This window comes from Anas acuta, chromosome 1, assembly GCF_963932015.1.
Source record: "Anas acuta chromosome 1, bAnaAcu1.1, whole genome shotgun sequence".
NCBI classification, from domain to species: Eukaryota; Metazoa; Chordata; class Aves; order Anseriformes; family Anatidae; genus Anas; species Anas acuta.
In genome coordinates, this window is record NC_088979.1 from 40,464,902 (window position 1) to 40,484,146 (window position 19,245).

At 34.6% G+C, this 19,245-nt stretch overlaps 1 protein-coding gene across 1 annotated transcript in view; it reads right to left on the reverse strand.

Annotated features, from left to right (window-relative positions):
- Nucleotides 1–19,245, reverse strand: part of KLHL1 (kelch like family member 1) — a 249,487-nt gene that overhangs the window by 63,592 nt on the left and 166,650 nt on the right. The window contains exon 6 of the mRNA XM_068675942.1: nucleotides 15,204–15,390. Within this exon, the coding sequence (XP_068532043.1) occupies nucleotides 15,204–15,390 (187 nt within the window). The remainder of the gene's footprint in view (nucleotides 1–15,203; nucleotides 15,391–19,245) is intronic.

The following is a 19,245-nucleotide window of genomic DNA, read 5'->3' on the forward strand; positions in this document are numbered from 1 at the left end:
CTTCGTAGCTGGTATAGTGCTGTTTTGGATTTAGGATGAGAACAATGTTGAAAACACACCAATGTTTTAGAGATTTTAGGTGTTATAGAGTGGTGTTGTACTATGGAGACAAGGATTTTTTAGCTTCTCACACTGCCCTGCCAGTGAGGAGGCTGGGGGTGAAGGAGGAGCTGGGAGGGGACAGAATCAGGACAGCTGATCCAAACTGGCCAAAGAGATGTCCCATACCATATGGTCTGATGCTCAACAATAAAACTGGGGAGAGTTGGCCAGGGCTAGGGAGGGAACTGCCACAAATCAGCGTCTGGCTTGGCATTTGTTAGTAGGTGGTGAGCAAACACATCGTGCATCACCTTTTTCCTGCATTCTTTTGTCATTATTATTATTATTATTTTCCCTTTATTTTCTGTACTATTAAACTGTCTTTATCTCAAACTAGATTTTTTTTTAACCATTTTTTCATTCAACTCTTTCCTCTAGGCTTTTTTGGGGGGTAGGGTAAGGGGTGAGTTGTGTGGTGCTTAGCTATCTGCTATGTTAAACCACAACAAATATATACATATATATATGTGTACATATACACATGTATATACATGTATATATATATATATATACACACATATATGTGTGTGTGTGTGTTTTCATATGGGTCTATTCATGCTATAGCTAAATAATCTAGGCATAATTTAGGTCATATATCACCTAAAGGTGATATATCACATATAGATATCACATAAAGGTGATACATATGTGACATATCTCATATAAATATCACATAAAGGTGATAGTTCTGTTGAAGGCCTCATGGAGTTAAATCAAGCCTCTGTTCCTCAACCTCAGGAAGTTATGATTTTTTTAGATGCCACAGAAAACTGTCAGGAATAGAGGGAAAGAAATCAGCAGAGAGGAGAAGAAACATGAATAAGTAAATTCAACACTATTTTTAAGAGAAAAGAGAAATTCTAAACTGTGTTGAAACTGCAGGGAACCAAAATACTCAATGAAGAGCTTATAGTTGAATTTATTCTGATAGGACTTTATTGTGTTAATAACGATGTGGTAGTGCATTATGTGTGACTGTGAACAGTCATACATTTATTACTTTTAAGTAAATAAAAAAAATAAATGCAGGATTTAAACAGCAGATTTCAGGGGCAGAAAAAACTATGGTATTAATCATGGTTACTGTGATAATATACAAAGAACTACTCACAGATACGTCCCACTGTGCTAGGCTCTGTAAAAATCCATTGGAAAAAACAAACAAACAAACAAACACTATATAGTACAAGATGAAAACCAGACAGACAAAAGTAGTAAGGTATATAAAAGTAATGTCATAACAGCATTTTTTTTTCTTTATTCTGCAATCATATGTTTATTTTCTAGATTTAACTAGGTGAAGATAAATTAATTGGTAAAGGAATGGAAAAAGATAAAAACCCAGTAAGATGAAGGTGAGATGACTGGAAGAAAGTGATAGTAGAATCACAGCAGGAGTAAAGACACAAAGAAATAGGTAGAAGACTATTTTACACAATAAAAATAGGATGGTGACATTCCACACTGGATGCAGTACATTATGGAGTATTCTCTGAAGGGATGAAGTTTCTTGCTTTGTTCAATTTATTGGCTGTGTTTGATAACTAGGATGGATTCATTTTATCCTATCATTGGTGGGGAGGAACGCAGTTTCAAAGATGAAAATGCAAGTATCTGCAAATGCAGACACTTATGTAAGTTCCCATGGTAGTCCTTGGAGACCTGCAGTGCTGCCAAAAGATTCTACAACTGTTCTTTCTAAGAAATGTCAGTGGCAGCTCTGGATGAGAGCAACTGTTCTCTAGAAAACAGTTTGATTGGAAAAGACCTCTAAGATTACTTAGTCCAACCTTTAACCTTGCACTGCCAAGTCCACCGTTACACCTTGTCACTAAGTTCTACATCTACAGAGTTCTTGATGACATCCAGGGACGGTGACTTCCCTAGGCCACACAACCCTTTCAGTAATATTTTTCCTAATATCCAACCTAACTTTCCCTGGCACATCTTGAGGCAATTTCTTCTTGTCATATCACTTGGTCCCTGGGAGAAGAGACCGATTCAAACCTCACATTAGAAACCTTGCTATGTTCTACATGGCTATCTCACCTTTCTACCCATCTGTTCCTTCTCTGCCATAGACATTTTGTCTTTTGCCCCAGACTTGGGGGGGTGGAGGGGGATATGGAACTCATACATACATTACTTGTAATTTTTCATAGCACATTAGAAGGGAAAGTAGATATCAGGGGAGACAAATATGCAGAGAGATAGAGTCAAAGATTTAATTGAGCGACAAAAGATGAGGGATAATAATACATAAGTGAGAAACATTTATTTGAGATGAAAGATATTAGATCATAGAAGAAGGTAACACATTTCAACGTCCTTTTTGACTAGCTCTAGACAGCATTTTGATACATACACTTATGTTCACAGTCCCCATTCATAGATACCACTCTCTTATGTCCTGTAAATAGAGGCAAAATACTTCACCTAGAAATCCATTCTATGAAGTAGCCACTTACTGTGGCTGTTAATGTATTTTAAGAGCATTTTAACTCTTAACATTTTGATACCTACATCCATCTGAGGAATTCTGTTTTTCCTCTCTGTGCTTGGGTTTCCCTACAAATAAAAAGAGATAATATTTTCATATAAAAAATGTAAGATAAAGATTAAGGTACTTTGGAACACTGTGAAAAGCAATGAATGATTACTTTTTACAACAGCAAAGATTTATTTAAAGTTCTGTGCCTGACATGTATTTAAGACCTGGGCTATTAAGACTATTGCTTTGCTGTGGTCTTTACAACCAGTCAGATTTCAGCAAGAAGCTGAGAAAAAAACAAATTAAGAGGATGCATCTATACTGCCAAATAACACAGCTCCCAGCTCACTGCTTGGTCCTGAATTATATTTCACACATATTTGAGCTTTATTAAGTTCTACTGGGATTGGTAAAACAAAAATGGAATAAACATCTGAGTGTATCTTTCACTTGATGGTCCACTCCTTTTTGGCAGAATGGATGGAAATGTAGCATGTTTTAATCTTTTAATCTTGCAGTAACTTATAAAAGGATCTTAATAGGCTTTCCAAGCTCAAGATCCTAAACAAAAATTCAAGCACCCCAAACCTGATCTAGTTGTCTTTGACACAGGTCTTACATTATTTCATTAAGTCTGAACAAGTGCATACATAAACAATAATAACACTGCAGGGCCATTAGGCTAGTTATGTGGTGTGGTATTGCATCCTTGAGTCACTCTTTGCCACCACATATGGAGGAACTATGGTGTATCTCCTGGACAGATACATTTAGCAGAAAGATAGAAGGAACATTCTTCCCACTCACACTCACCATTTCTAAGGTGAGATCAGTATTTAGAACCAAACAACTGATTTTAAATCACCTTGGTGTGGCACAGTGGAATGACAGTCATTCAGGTAAATGTTTCTTTAGATGTTTCTAAGATGTTTCAGGCAGATGTTTCAGGTAGTAGATGTTTCTAAGAGTGTTGAGCAGAAGTTAGTAGCATAACAACCCAGCTGAGATCAGAAAGTCTTCTGTCTGCCATTACTAATGCAGAACCAACACCTAATTGAAACAAATTCCAAATTCTGCAAACTCAAAGAATTTAGAAATGTTGGCTAACACTGTCTACCCTAATCAACATAAGCTGTATTAAGAAGTCTTACCAATCTTCCAATCTTAAAAGACTGTCAACAACTACTTTGTTTTTTTCTTTTTTCACTTTAGCTAAAATGAAGAAATTCTGACTAAATGTTTCAGAAAACTGGAAAATACAATCTCCTATGGGAGGATCAAAGAAAGCAGTTGTGATGATACTATATAATATATATATAAAATATATACTGTATATTTTTTGAGGGGAAATGGGAGATACAGGTTCAATGTGAAGATGTAAATACACTAAATATAGAAAAAAATAATAATTTCTGGTTGCAGTGTATGTGCTGATTATGCAGGGAAAGGCATATTTTTCTATAAAACACAGCATCTGGGATACCCCACTACAAGTAAAATAATCAAAGGCTCAAATTAAAATAATTTTTATATTAAAAGAATACAAGAGATTACATAAAACCTGTATTTTTCTATAGCTTACTTCACTTGGACAGACACGATTTATTACACTGTCATAAGATATGAAGCTTTTCAATAAAGAAAAACAAATGCACAGAACATCAAGGATCTTGTGATGAACATAGTCAGACAATTCCTCTTGCGCAAGCACATGCACAGACACATGCACAAACCCCTATTTTTCAGATGGACAGATTTCTAAGAAAGCCTGAGTTATTTCGGTGAGTAATACTGAAGACAGTATATGAAAAAGACAGAGGTGAAACAGAACTAATTTAACAACTTCTATATGAATGTTAAAAAATATTGTGGCTATACCATGATTGTGGCAGCACAAATTATTTCAAATAAGTTAAAGATTTTTCTTTATGTTCTGAATACATTTCAACTTTTTTTTTTTTTTTTTTTTTTTTTTTTTAATTCTACATGTAGTCCAGCTGGTTAGTGGATAAAATTAGCTCTGTGTATATTGCACATATTTTCATGGGTGTTCTAAGTCCCAATTAATGAAGTTGTATGAAATAATAAGAGATCTCCAAAAAAAGAAAACTCTAGAAATGAAAGTACTGTAGTGGATCAGGATGGTTTTGTATGATTATCCAGCTGCTGCTGACAATTCGTTTATGTATGTGCTTCTCCCATCCAAGGATGATAAGAATAATTTACTACATCTCAAAAATTTACATTCATCTACAAATCAGTACACCATTGCACAACCCAGAATTCTATTTTTCATTTTAGTTACCATCTGAAAACTTCTAAAAGCAGGATGTAGTTTTGGTGAAATCTTTTGAAGTATCATTTCAGTTATGTATAAATGCACAAATGTTGGCATATATAAATTGGATATTTCTTCAGAAGTTGATACAGAAGTTGCCAACCACCCAACCCCAGAGCAAAACAAACAAAAAAGCCAACACCATCCTTTGCATTCAGTGCAGACATTTTCACAAGAAAGATTCCTTTTTTCCTTTCTCATAGATAGAATATCAGTATTTAGAACTCTAAAGAAAGTTAGGATTTTTATATAATATCATCACAAGATTATTTTTTTCCTTGCAAGACTTTCTGCTGATTTTGCTATTATTAAAGCTGTTGCTGATGCATACTCTGACAATTTTGCTCAAGATTTAGAGAAGCTGCTATGAGTAGGTGGAAAATGATGACTTGATCTAGCGACCTGCAACAATACATTTTGAACTGAAAATATGGTTACTCAAGTGGAAAGAATGTGACCTAAAAAGGTTACTGAAGCAGGTATCAAGAAGCTATTGGTAAAGAAAAAAATATACAGGAAACAGAACAGTCACTACTGTTCTCTTTAGTGATACCATAAAAGAATCTTTTAAAGCACTCCATATATATATAACTTGTACAAAGTATTTTTTACGTTTTTAGAGTAAATATATATATGTCATTATTATAATGATCCCACATCACCCCACTCCCTTTGTTCAGCAGCCCTGTGCATCACTCTTTCACTTCCAACCCCACTCCTTACTAGTTTAAAGCCCTATTTATGACATCAATCATCCTATTGGCTAAACTTCCATTTTCATCAAAGGATGAAAGTTAACTTCTCTGTGGTAACTTTGGCTCTTTCCTTGTATTTGAAGTTCTTCAAGCTTAAGAATAGATCTTTTCTGGTTCTTCTCTCTATTTCAAATTGTAGCTGAATTAGCAATTTCAGATGTTAACTACACCGAGAAAATGCCAGAAATTAAGTGATATAAAATAACTACCAAAAAAACTAGCAGACAGTTTTACAATCTGGATTTTTTCTATTTAGAAATGCACATGTAAATCAAAGTACTCTGGCGTTAAATGGCCTATGAGGCTGAATGTTCTGGAACACATTGATATTCACAGGAGTGAAAAGAAGCAAATAGTAATGTTAATACTTACATGAACTCTATGCGAAGGGAATTTTAGTTTGATTTATACATTTAATTAACTCATCATTCATTAGCCTATGTAGTTCATAATCCTCTGGTGAAATAATTAACAAAGCCCCACCTTCACTCTACAATTATGCTATCATATTACTTAATGAATTATGATTCCTCTCTCCAGAATGTTGTGTTGCCATCTAAATGTAACACACATATATTTTTTTTTAGGAATTCAAACAGTTTATTTCAGTTTCAAGGTATTGGGTGAATCAAACTAAACCCCATACTCCTATGGCAGTTTATCAGGCATATATCCAGTAATAAGTTCATGGAATATATTAAAATGACTGAAAATATGAATATACGCAACAGATAAACTAAGGTTCCTAAAATAAATTGAGAGAGAAAACTGCCCATTGAACAGCTGGTTATACCAATCTTTCTTTTTCATATGCCTCAAAGTTGTTCTTACAATACAATATACTATCATCAGGAGATATATGTATTTTTTAAAGTAATATAATTCAGTGGTATTTTAAAAATAATAATATTAGCATTCAAATGGAGAAAAATAATTTAAGTGAAAAAAATGAAAGAGAATAGTCAAGTAAATACACTTCATTCATCATTTGTCATAACAGAACGAGAGAAAAAAGGCCATTAAAATAACAAACAGAACACAAAATCAAACCAATAAGCTTCTAAGAAATAATTAGAAAAATATACAGTTACATCAGAAATTGAAGAATGGAGATTTATCTCCAGTAATGTACACTTTTTGTAGCACAAACTGAAATATTTAAATAAGATCTAATTAGTGAAATATTGCAACTGACCCAAATCTCCTCTGAAACAAACACTAGACATACAATACACAAAATACGCACTACATGGAAAAAAAAATGATTCTGGAGGTCCCAGATATGTTTTTAATGTTGTAGTTACTTAGAATACTGGCTACTACGCTAGTCTCCTTCTCACAAAACAAATACGGCTATCTAACAAAAGCCACAATGAAAATTTGAAAACTTTTATGCTGTAAAAATACTTGATTTCCTACATGCATATCTGCTTCTGTAAGTGCTGTACACAGAACAGCAGCAACTGAATTGGAATGAAAGTACCAAAGGACAAAATGAAATTTCTGATTATATTTTGCATGTTATACCTTACTAGTGAAGACAGTACTATAATGAGGTAAAAATATCAATCTTTTAGTACAAAGATATGCTGCATTTTATGCTAAGCATGATAAGCCTTCAGCCTGTGTGTCTGTCCAAGAGCTAATAGCTGATTATATTTATTTATTTATTTTAAATGTAAATTCAGATCTTCATTCTGAACAATCATGAGAGTTACTGTGTGGGTGTATGTTTTGGATTTTTGAGGTTGAATAATGCTAACAATATATCTAAGTGTATTCTTCCATAATCTATGCATTTCCACAAATATATCTCAATAAATAACATAGGAGTATCTCTGAAGAGCAAAATAATACAATATCTGAAGTACTGCTTCAGAAGGGTAATTAATATTTCTTTTTTTTTTTTTTTTTTTTTTTTTCTGTCATTTTAAAACAGGGAATGGTAATCTTAAATTTGGTGGTCCTGGGTCCCCTACCATGACTATGAAAGCTATAATTAAGAAATGTAAGATTCTTATTCTTTCAGAATATACTTTTTAATAGATTTTTTTTAGATGTCAAAAGCTTCATATTTATTGCAGATAAATTATTTTTTCTGGCATCAATATAAAGAAAAAAATTACAGTAAAGTTAACCTCCAAAGCCTTTCTTGGCACTCTGTTAGTGATGCAATCTGCGTATTGCAGGGCATTCCCACAGAACATTGACATATATGGTTATCTCCTACAGATTTCTGTATCTGCGGATACAAAATTCCACAGTGCTTTAACAAAATTCCTCTTAAGACATTCTAAATGATTTTCATGAAATCTTGCTTGATTTAATGCTGTTAATCAGTTCAAGAGAATAAGTTGTTTTCCTTTTTTTTTTTTTTGTGCATTAGATCAATAATGTATTTATTTTTAATTAGAATACTGTGTTTTAATGTTACTGATCTGTTTTCACCCTTACTGATTTTAATTATAAAGTGGCATATTAATTTTCTTAACATCAAAAACAATTTTAAACTTTTCAACATGTAATACTTTCCATCTTAGAGGCCGATACACCTACCTGAAAAAAGCTAGTACCATCAAAAACACACCAAGGAAACTGCAGACAGCAAATTCTCAGGTCTTATTGTATCTGCTCTGTAGAAAATGGTCATGACATGAAACTCAAGACAATACAGTCAAAAGATGCCTTTTCTCAGTAACAGTACAATTTCAAGAAATAAACTCTATCTTTCTATGAGTCAGACTACCACTATTTAAAAGTTTCGTACAGCATGAAAGAAGACTGCGATCTACTATAATAATTCCTGAATGACACTTATTGGTCAATAGCGGAAACTCTATGGAAAATATTTACAGAATTGCAGCCTCTAGTTATTGAATATGTAATATTTTTTATCACAGCTGTTCCTTTCTGAATAATAAGTTTAATTAAAATTATCATCAAAAGCAAATTTATTCAATAACAAAAAACGCTAGATGAATCTAGACTTTGACAGGGCAAAACATACAAGGACATCTCTATGAAAACACTACTTCCTGAAAAGTAATACAAGAAATAGTTCACTCATAATTGATGAATGGACCTCTGTTTAAAATAAGGAAATAATTGGATGTGAATTACTTAGATAAATTAGACATTTTCAGATGGACTAGTCTTAGAAAACACTTTCATTTGGTGTTAAAAGCAAAGGCAGAGGAACTCTGAGGTCTTCAAAGTTATTTTTGAGAACTACAGGAATTACAGGATTAACTTCAATTTCTCAAGAGTGATAGGAAAATATTAAACCGTGTTAAACAGGTATGTTCTGCAAGATGTGTGAAGTAATCTTTCAGGTTAAATCACTACTGCAAAAGCCCTAGAGTGGGTTCTGTGACTTTTTCCTGCTCTGGCAGGGGGATTGGACTACACGATCTTTCAAGGTCCCTTCCAATCCCTAACATTCTGTTATTTTTTTGGTCTCTATTAACTGCAAGAAAGGCCTGATGGGAAAGCAATTAAAAGCCTGATGGAAGGAGGTGGATTAAATCATACTTCCACTGCAGCAAGAAAGGGCTGAAAGGCACAGCTTAGCTGTTGTAAGATATTTTTTTTCTGCCAATACAAATAGTTAAGTTTTGGACTAGCTGAAGTTATCATTGGAAATACTTTAAAACTGATTTAGGTAGAAAGCTGCTTGGAATGTCATAGGCATCATTATTTTGCCATATCATCCTCCTGAGGTCCTTCAAGGCTATGACTACATGATTCTTCAATTTAATGAAACAAATGTCCTCATAGAAAACATTTGGGTGAAAACAAACTAGCACTAAATGCATAAGATATTTATTTGGAGGATCAGAAAGGCCACATATAAAATCTTATCGATAAACTTAGTAGAATTGGAATAGTCCAGCATAAGAAAGACAGGGAAGTATTAGAACAAGTCCAGAGGAAGGCCACAAAAATGATCAAGGGGCTGGAGCACATCTCCTATGAAGACAGCTGAGGGAGTTGGGGTTGTTCAGCCTGAAGAACAGAAGGCTCCAGGGAGACCTTCCAGTACCTAAAGGGGTTCTACAGGAAAGCTGGGGAGGGACTCTGTCAGGAAGTGTAGGAATAGGATAAGGATTAACAGCTTTAAACTAAAAGAGCATTGCCCAGAGAAGCTGTGGATGGCCCATCCCTGGAGGTGTTCAAGGCTGGGTTGGATGGGTCCTTGAGCAACCTGGTCTAGTGGAAGGTGTCCTGCCCATGGAGGGGCGGGTTGGAACCAGATGATCTTTAGGGTTCCTTCCAACCCAAACCATTCTATAATTCTATGATTTTATGAACTGCAAAAGGGATGGGTCATTTCTTACTTTTCACTTTATCTTTTATGAACATCTACCTATTTCATGAGTAATAACAGCAAATTTATGTTCCTCATTCATGGGAGCAATTAATTTACCATTTCTCTACAAATATATTCTGCTTCACTATTGCTGAACACCTTTCAAAAAAGCTTAATGTATTAATACAATTAAGCTGTAACTCAAAATACAACAACAAAAACAACAACAAAACACTCAAACTCATCAATGTTTTCTGTGAAGGCCTTGAAGTGTCGTCCATATCTTCTGTCAGTCAGTCTCATAAAAATGTGTCTTTACCTTGAAAGCCTACTTCAAACTCTAGTAGCTAGAATTAATCTAGATCTTTACACTTGTAGAATCCTTCAAACTAGAGAGATATGACTAAGATTACTGTGAAATTGCTAAAGTTTTGGGGACACATAGTGCTCCCACCTCTGGGGCTGGAGGCTGAAGACCCCTACCTGCTCCAGGAGCTGATGCTGAGACCCTACTGGCTGCAGCAGCTGCCACCTCAGGGCAGAACACCCAGACAGCAGCCTGACACCAGGAGCTGGCACCAGATTTCACTCAAACACAGAGGTCTCATCAGGAGCTGGCACTGAGCCCTTGCAGTGCTGACACTTGGGGTAGGCAGCAAGATTATGTAGACAGAATATTAGGAAAGGATTTAGTAAGAAGATAGGACAGACTGTAGTGATAAGGATTTCCTGGAGAAAAGGAGGCTCAGGGGTGACCTTATTGCTCTTTACAGACACCTTAAAGGAGGCTGTAGTGAGGTAGGGGTTGGTCTATTCTCCCACGTGCCTGGTGACAGGACAAGGGGGAATGGGCTTAAATTGCGCCAAGGGAGTTTTAGGCTGGATGTTAGGAAGAACTTCTTTACCGAAAGGGTTGTTAGACACTGGAACAGGCTGCGCAGGGAAGTGGTGGAATCACCATCCCTGGAAGTCTTTAAAAGACGTTTAGATGTAGAGCTTAGGTATATGGTTTAGTGGGGACTGTTAGCGTTAGGTGAGAGGTTGGACTCGATGATCTTGAGGTCTCTTCCAACCTAGAAATTCTGTGATTCTGTGATTCTGTGGAACAGACTCAGACTGTCAAGCCAGACCAGCCAGTGTATAAATACATACATCTAGTACTTAACAAACATGTGACTTTGCATAAAACTTTTCTAAAAATATACCAAAGAGAAATATTCTGTAATTTAGTTTTGAACTCATTGGACTTTTTTTTCCTTTAACGTTTTTTAAATAAAATACTATGCGTTCTTAAGTAAATTTTGCTGTTTGTGTATTATACAAATAGCTACAGGCATGTTCTGAAAATCAAGCTCAGTTACTTTACACTGAATATTGTGAATAAAATGCAACTAAGATGAATATAAGATACTTTCTCAAGATGGTTATATATATCAAATGAATGCTTAATAAATACTGTTGAATTATTTTTGTATGTGATGACAAAGTGGTTTCTAATCATTTCCAAAACTTGCAAAATGCTATGAAACAATTTTGATGGATTTTATTTTCTCTCTCTCTTTTTTTCTTTTTTTAAATGAATTTACACTAATCTGAACATGAAGAAGTTATAGGCATCTTGAACATATATATAACCTGAACATTTTCAAGTTATAGGCATCTCAAGCACAAATTTTAGAGACCAACAAGAATGAACTAAGAGGAAAGATGCAATGCTTTCTCTATTTCTGTCTTAATTTACAGTATTTCCAGTAGACTCCTAAAGAATTGAAAACATCAATATTTCTTTCTGTATTTGTTTCTGTATTTAATGTGTGCTTCTATGAGAATGAAAAAATTAAAATTAAAATTAAAATTAAAATTAATGAGGTGCAAGCAAGTGTGTTGTGAGAAGTCTTGACAAAAACTTGATAACAATTAAAAACAACAAAAACAACAGAAAAACTTAGAAGATAAACAAAAAGAGTAACTTCATAGAACAATGTTAAATTACATTCCTGTGTAATTATGATAATTATTATCATATTATATATGATAATATGTAATAAACAACATTTGCAGAAACACATTTGTAAAGAGAAAGTATTATTACAAATTATTGAAAGCTATTACAGAAAAGACAAAATTTGCAACATGGAATTTTAAGCAGCAGTAACTAGAAATCAAAACTTTGCATTTTTGTTATTGCTGTAGTGAAAGCAGAGATCTTTAAAAAAAAATAAAAATAATAATTAAAGGACTTCTAATATGGTTTGATATAGATTAATGTTGCACTTATTAGACCTATTACCCTCAGAGCAATTTTTCTGATAGATTTTGTATCTAATCACAAGATTAAAGAAAGATACACATTTAATATCAGTGTTTCAGTAAATCACCTTTGTCCTCTCTGTTAATGACCGGTATAATGGAAGACATTCTAGCTGAAGTATTATCTTCTCTTCTTCTTCTTCTCTTCTTCTTCTCTTCTTCTTCTTCTTCTTCTTCTTCTCTTCTCTTCTCTTCTCTTCTCTTCTCTTCTCTTCAATACAACACTGTCCAATTGTTTATACTGATCTCCTATTGCTGTGGAAGTGTATTCTCCCCATCTTAATTTTCCATTGTACTAATCAAGACAGATTGTAAAAGATTGTGTTTTACCACACAGCTTTTGTTCTGCATTTGGGATTGCTAGACTGATGTAAAAAGTCAGTGGTTTTCCATTCTCAGAAATTGTTAATCGTCACTTCATGAATTTACTCATTTATTTCAGTCTATCATCCTCCTTTATATAGTAGACAGCTTTTGTCTACTACTAGATGATTAAATCCTGTTAATTCAAATTACAGGAGTTAGTATGACTATATGAATGGGTAAGGTGAAGAGAATATTGTCAGAAGCTTATATCTTATTCATCTCATTCTATTAATGTAACCACATAGAGACAATCTTATTCTTAGTTTCTTATATATATATATGTCTTTTAAATTAAATGAATAAGTAAACAACAGTGGGTAGAAACAGAGATTGAAATGAGGTTTGGGGAGTTTAGGGATTTAAAATTATGAAATTCTCTAACCTTGCTCCATTTAATTCTATCCAGTTAGTACTATGCTGCATTAACTTTTCACATCAAGCACAATTCCAGTCACTGTCTGCTGGAGTTTAATTATCACTTCTTTTTTATATGGAAAGGAGAATAATTATAGAAGAGATTTCAAAACAAACTTACTTTAGCATGGTATGCTACTTTTTACGTAATGGGCCATATAAACTTCAAATACTTTCACAATACCAGCACTTACCCACTGCTTTATACACTAGCTACTAAATTGCTAATTTGCTTAGCTCATCTCCATCTTATATGTAACAGTTTTGTATTTAGTAGCAAACACCAGCAAGCATTAAAAATAAATCATTGTGAATAATAGTAATCCAAGTCAGCATTTCAATGGAAAAAGTTGTAGAGAAAAAAACAAAAAACAAACAAAAAAAAACATTAGTGAGGACAGATAATACAGCATTAGTTTCGTATCATGACATAAAGAGGGGTGCTTTATGAACTCCCAGTATTTCTTCAAAATATGCAAACAGTGCTCTGATTTTCTGAACAGATGTGGGAATCAAGGCTCATGGGGCCTAAAATTTAGTTATGGACATGGCAGCATCACATGCGAGAGAAGAATGAGGTGAACAGATATAAGTCGATGCCGCATGGCTGCAGAGCTATCAGAAACACATTACACCCACTCTAAAAGTCTTCTGTGCAGATGCAGCTCTGCTATATCAGGCCCCTTCTCAAAACTTTTTTTTTTAATCTGTTGTAAATGAATATACGACCTAGTACTTCTGTTTTAAGTCAGAGTCCATAACAGAGGTCTGAATGTCTGTTGTGCTGTGTTCTCACCTCCAGCTACAGAAATAAACCACTTCAGGTCACTTGCTTGATCTGAATCTGCAAAACAGATTGTGATTCTGTAATGGATGCTAAACTTTTACTGTCTTCCTAAATATTTTTATATTTGATTTGCTACATGAACCAGAAACAGATATGTACTGTAACTGGAAAGAAATACAGCTGCACCTAAACTGGGTTTATGGTCATTCCCAGTACCTGACAGTACCTGAATACTTAAGGTGTTCACAGCCATTTGTCCTAAATAAGAGGAAAATTGTATTTCAGGCATTTTTTGATCTAAAGGCATGCCTAACAAAGGCATGCATAGCTGCACAAACATTTATAAATGTTTAAAGGTCAAAAATAATCTGTGGATATAGTATGTATATATAGAAGTATTAGTTCTTTTCTCAACATTTTTCTATTCTCCCAACATTTCTTTTACACACAAGCAGAGACGTCGTACATCTTTCCCATTTTTTGAGAACAGTATTTTAGATTAGAACTTATGCTTCTGAAGTCATATTATTCAGTCTGAATATTGACAACAAATGTAAGATTTTGTGGAATTGTTAGTAAATTTCAAGGAAAGCTAATAATGAGAACCTTTACAGATACATAGGCTTGTTTATATATAGTGTTTTTTTTTATTTCAAATATTTTATTTTATTTATTAAATCAGTGAATTGGATTTCTTTGCCAGATATAAAAGTACATCATCATAATTCCAATTCACAATAAATAAAGACAAAATACCTTGATAATATTTCTATTGCTTCCTACCTTTTAAACCAGTAAAATGGGATAATTCCACCCTCCTTTAGCTGTTGAGAAAGTCATAATCTACTAAAGCTAGTTGTCTGGATTTTTTTTCTAAAGAAATATTTTTTTGGCATCAGAAGAGCATGACTCATCCAAAAGACTTCAGACAACTATTTAATGACGGAATACACTGTACATAAAACTGCCTTTTTTATTGATTAGAAAAGGTGCCTGCACATTTGACTTATAAATGAAACAGAATTTCTAGAAAGCTAAAACAAAGTAATTTAATCTCACTAGAGATACTTTGTATAAATTCTTCCTGGAAATCTTAATAATTTTGAACAAAGAATGAACTCAAATCTCAGTTTCTGTTCTCTAACAGCATTACATTTTTCTTAGAATATCATTGGAGTTTATTTGGACCAAAAGTCTTGGCAGCTTTTCTGGATAGACTTGGGTCTTGGCAGCAATTCTTGATTGACTTACATATTCATCCTTATTCAATATTCATTATTTTCTAATGAAGAAAATACAAAATATGTTTATAAATGGATATTCTTTAATACCTTTGTTGTTATCCATTCCTCCAACAGCATAAAGTGTGCCAACTGTAGATTTTCTAGGTTTAGTTCTTGGACTTTGCATGAGAGTTCTTCTCTCTGGTAAAAGATGGTATTTCATGGCTTCCAGAATAAGCTTCTGGCATTCTAGGTCATCCTTAAAAAGTGCATGGTTTTCTAGGTCAGCCAGTATCTGTGAATGACAAGATTATCAATAAAAAATGTTGTCATATTCCTAGGAAAGCAGTACTATTCAATAAGATATCACAAAACTGATGTCATAAATTTATGACTTCAGTGTGGAATACAGGCTTTTGCAGGATCCTTTTTGCAGGAAGAGGGCCAGGAAAGTAAATATTTAATTGATTTTGAAAAGACTCCAAGCATCTTTTAGATTATCTCACCATCCCTCAAGACTACAATCTGTCTCTTACTGAAGCCACTGAAGAAAATTAAGTATTCTTTTGTAGGCTACAGCCTTACTTATTTTAATGGTTTCCAACATTTCTGGATTTGACAGGATCCAGGAGGCATCTCTTTGTAAGCATCCTGAACGTGCAGTCACATAACACCATTATACAGTATTTTATGTATTTTACTTTCCAGGAACATCCCTTATTTCTAATAAAATAAAATAAAATAAAAAACACAATCAAACAAACAAAATGCTAGTGCAAGTTTTTCATTTATTGATTTGCTGTATTATTGGAAAAAATAAGGATTAATAATCCAGATCACGTGACCATCTTTGTAATTGGTGTAAAAGCTATTAGTAGTATAGTTACTATAGTTACTATAGTTACTAGCTATTAGTAGTGTAGTTACTGAATACAGCTGAAAGAACATTCTACTATATTTCCAAGAAATTGTAAATGTTAAATGTTGAATTTACTTGCCTGTATTGACATACCTAGTAGCATTTGAAATGCTATGCATCACGGTTGCAGTTTCTCCCTTCAGGCAGCTAAACACTGCACAGCCATTTGATCACTCCCTACCTGCCAACCACCCCCCCACCTCCCGCCCCAAGTGAGATGGGGGAGAGAACTGGAAGGGAAAATAATAATAACTATATACATATAAACATAAAAAGAAGTGATGAACAATGAAATTACTCACTATCTACCAACCGATGCCCAGCCAGTCCCAGAGCAGTGGTCCCACCCTCTCCCAGTTTTATTGCCTCACATGACACCATGAGGTATGGAATACCCCTTTGGCCAGTTTGGGTCAGCTGTCCTAGCTCTGCCCCCTCCCAGCTCCTTGTGCATCCCCAGCCTCCTCACTGGACAGTGTAAGAAACTGAAAAGTCTTTGGAAGAGTGTAAGCATTACTCTGCGACAACTAAAATATCAGTGTACTATCAGTGTGTTATTCTCCTAAATCAAAAACATAGCACATACCAGCCACTCTGAAGAAAATTAACTCTATTCCAGCTGAAACCAGAACAATCACCCTTGAAATTTTCAAGATCCCATTGAGGTAAGCAACCTGGCCTAGACTCATAGCTGACTCTAAGCAGGAGTTTGGACTAGAGAACTCCTGAAGCCTATTCCTGCCTGAACAGTTCTGGGATTTGATGTCAGTGTGGTAAACTTCAGCTCTTATACAGATTTTGTGTCATACCTGCCAGGCCCATGCAGATGTCTCAGCTTCCCTAAGGTACCAGAAGTGGATCAGACTTTCACTGGCATCTAGGCAACTGAGTATTACCTTTAGATGCTGATCCCTATATGCTGTTGACTATACAACATCATATATTAGAACAGGTTTTAATTGCATATGGCAACACACCTGTACAGTCTGGAAGATCTCTAGATCTTATACGATATCTGTCTTGGAGACACAGTTGCTTCTGGAGATGCAGGAGATGGCAATGATGCTGAAGAATTTAGTCCTCAGTGTCTACAAAGAAACATCACCCTTGCAGACACATACATACAAACATACACAAACTGCAATGCAGTTAACTAGATAAAGGCAGCTAGATTCATTTTAAGGACCGTCAACTAACTGTCAACTGAACTCCAACTGCTGATGAATGTGTGAGTGTCCTTCATCAATCTCTCAGTCTTTTTCAGATAGCATGTTCTGTGACATCCAAAACATTACTAGTTGGTACCTGTAAATAGCACACTGTTGCATCTGATTTTAGGTATCAGTCATGAACTGAACTTACTGAGTTCCAAACAAAGGTATTACATTCTTCAGTATCTCAGCTGGTGCTCCAGAACTCTTATTTTACATGGCTGATGACCTAACAGACAGTAGACCTGGTTACTAAAATACAGAAATAAGAAGAGTAATCTAGCCTAGTATTTTGTCTCCAACTGCAGCCATAAGCCAGTGAGAAAGCCATAAGACTAGTTTCATATACAGAGTAATTCTCCTTAATATTCCCCCAGTATCCAACTTTCAGAACAAGGACCTTCTGAGATGAATGTATTTTCTACGCATTTTATAATTCTCTAGGACCTTATCTTCCATAAATCAGTATAATCCTTCTTTGAACTCATGTAAATTTCTTGCATCAACAATGTTTTGACAACAAATTCATCCTGTGTCTTGATGAATATGAAGGTTTACCTCCCTTTGCTTGCTTTGAACCTGACTCCTTTGGCTTCATTTTCAATCAATATGTTTAGTTCATTTCTGTCATTCAAAGCTCCATTCATAGCCCCCTAATTCTTCTAACGGATGAGCAAATGCATAATTGAGCCCTACCATACTCTCTAAGTCAGAGTCACAAAGCGGTTGAAGTTGGAAGGGACCTCTGGAGATCATCTAGTCTAACCTCCCTGCTCGAGTAGGTTCACCTAAAACACATTGCACAGGATTGTGTCCAGGTAAGTTTTGAGTAACTCCCGAGAAGGAGACTCGACAGCCTCTCTTGGCAACTTGTTGCAGCACTCTGTCAACCTCACAGTAGAAACGTTTTTCCTGATATTCAGCTGGAACTTCCCGTGATTCAGTTTGTGTGTATTGCCTCTTAGCCTTTCACTAGCCACCACTGAAAAGAGTCTGGCTCCTTCTTCACACCATCCCTTAAGATATTTGTATATGTTGAATAGATCCTCTCAGTCTTCTCTTCTCCATGCTAAACAGGTACAGTTCTCTCAGTCTTTCATCATAAGAGAAATGCTCCAGCCCTCTGATCATCCTAAGAGAAGACAGGTAAGACAAAGGGACTGAAAATGCTGAAAATGTATCTATTAATATATATATGGGGATGTCAAGTATCTTTAATGATCTCTGAATAAATTTCTGCCAGTGTTCCAAATCTGGCTTCACGTAACAGAAAATGAAAGGATGAGGCCTTTAATTTCACCTCCCAAGGAATAATAAAGGGCTTATATGCTTTCTCTCAGTTTGGCAGATTTTTTATTTTTATGTTTTAAATTTTCATATCAACCTTCTTTGTCTGGTGGAACAAACACTTTTCTCATCTTAAATAGAGAATGAGGCATAGAAGACATACATTTACTTTTATATAAATATATAAATTGTATTTGCTAGCATTTGCAAATAAAACAACAGTATCTATCATATTCATTTTTATAAATGTGTATGATTCTTGTATTGAGAAAATACTAAAACAGTACTAAAACATCTTTGAAGCAGAAGCAGTAGAACTGTAAACAACCAACTGTAAAAAAAAAAAAAAATTGGCTAATATGAATACTGTCTTAAAGAAATGTTACTGTATAGATTTGAAATTAAACCTCCTTTAAATTTGTCATAAGCTCCCATTCTGGTATCTCCCTAAAATATACATATCTTTCAAACCAATTAGTTTCTACTGATCTATGTACTCCAAGACCATATTCGTATGACCACAGAAATTCAGTATGTGGCAGGCAATATCACATACAGAAGTTATCAAGTCATACATATTGAAGGTTTACTCCTCAGAACCACTTATCTGTGTCTAGATTTCAGATAACTAACAAGAAAAAGCATCTTTTTTTTTTTTTTGGGGGGGGGGGGGGGAATCAGTTCACTAAATAAGACACTAATACTACAGTCAGCTTAAAACAACGTATACTTA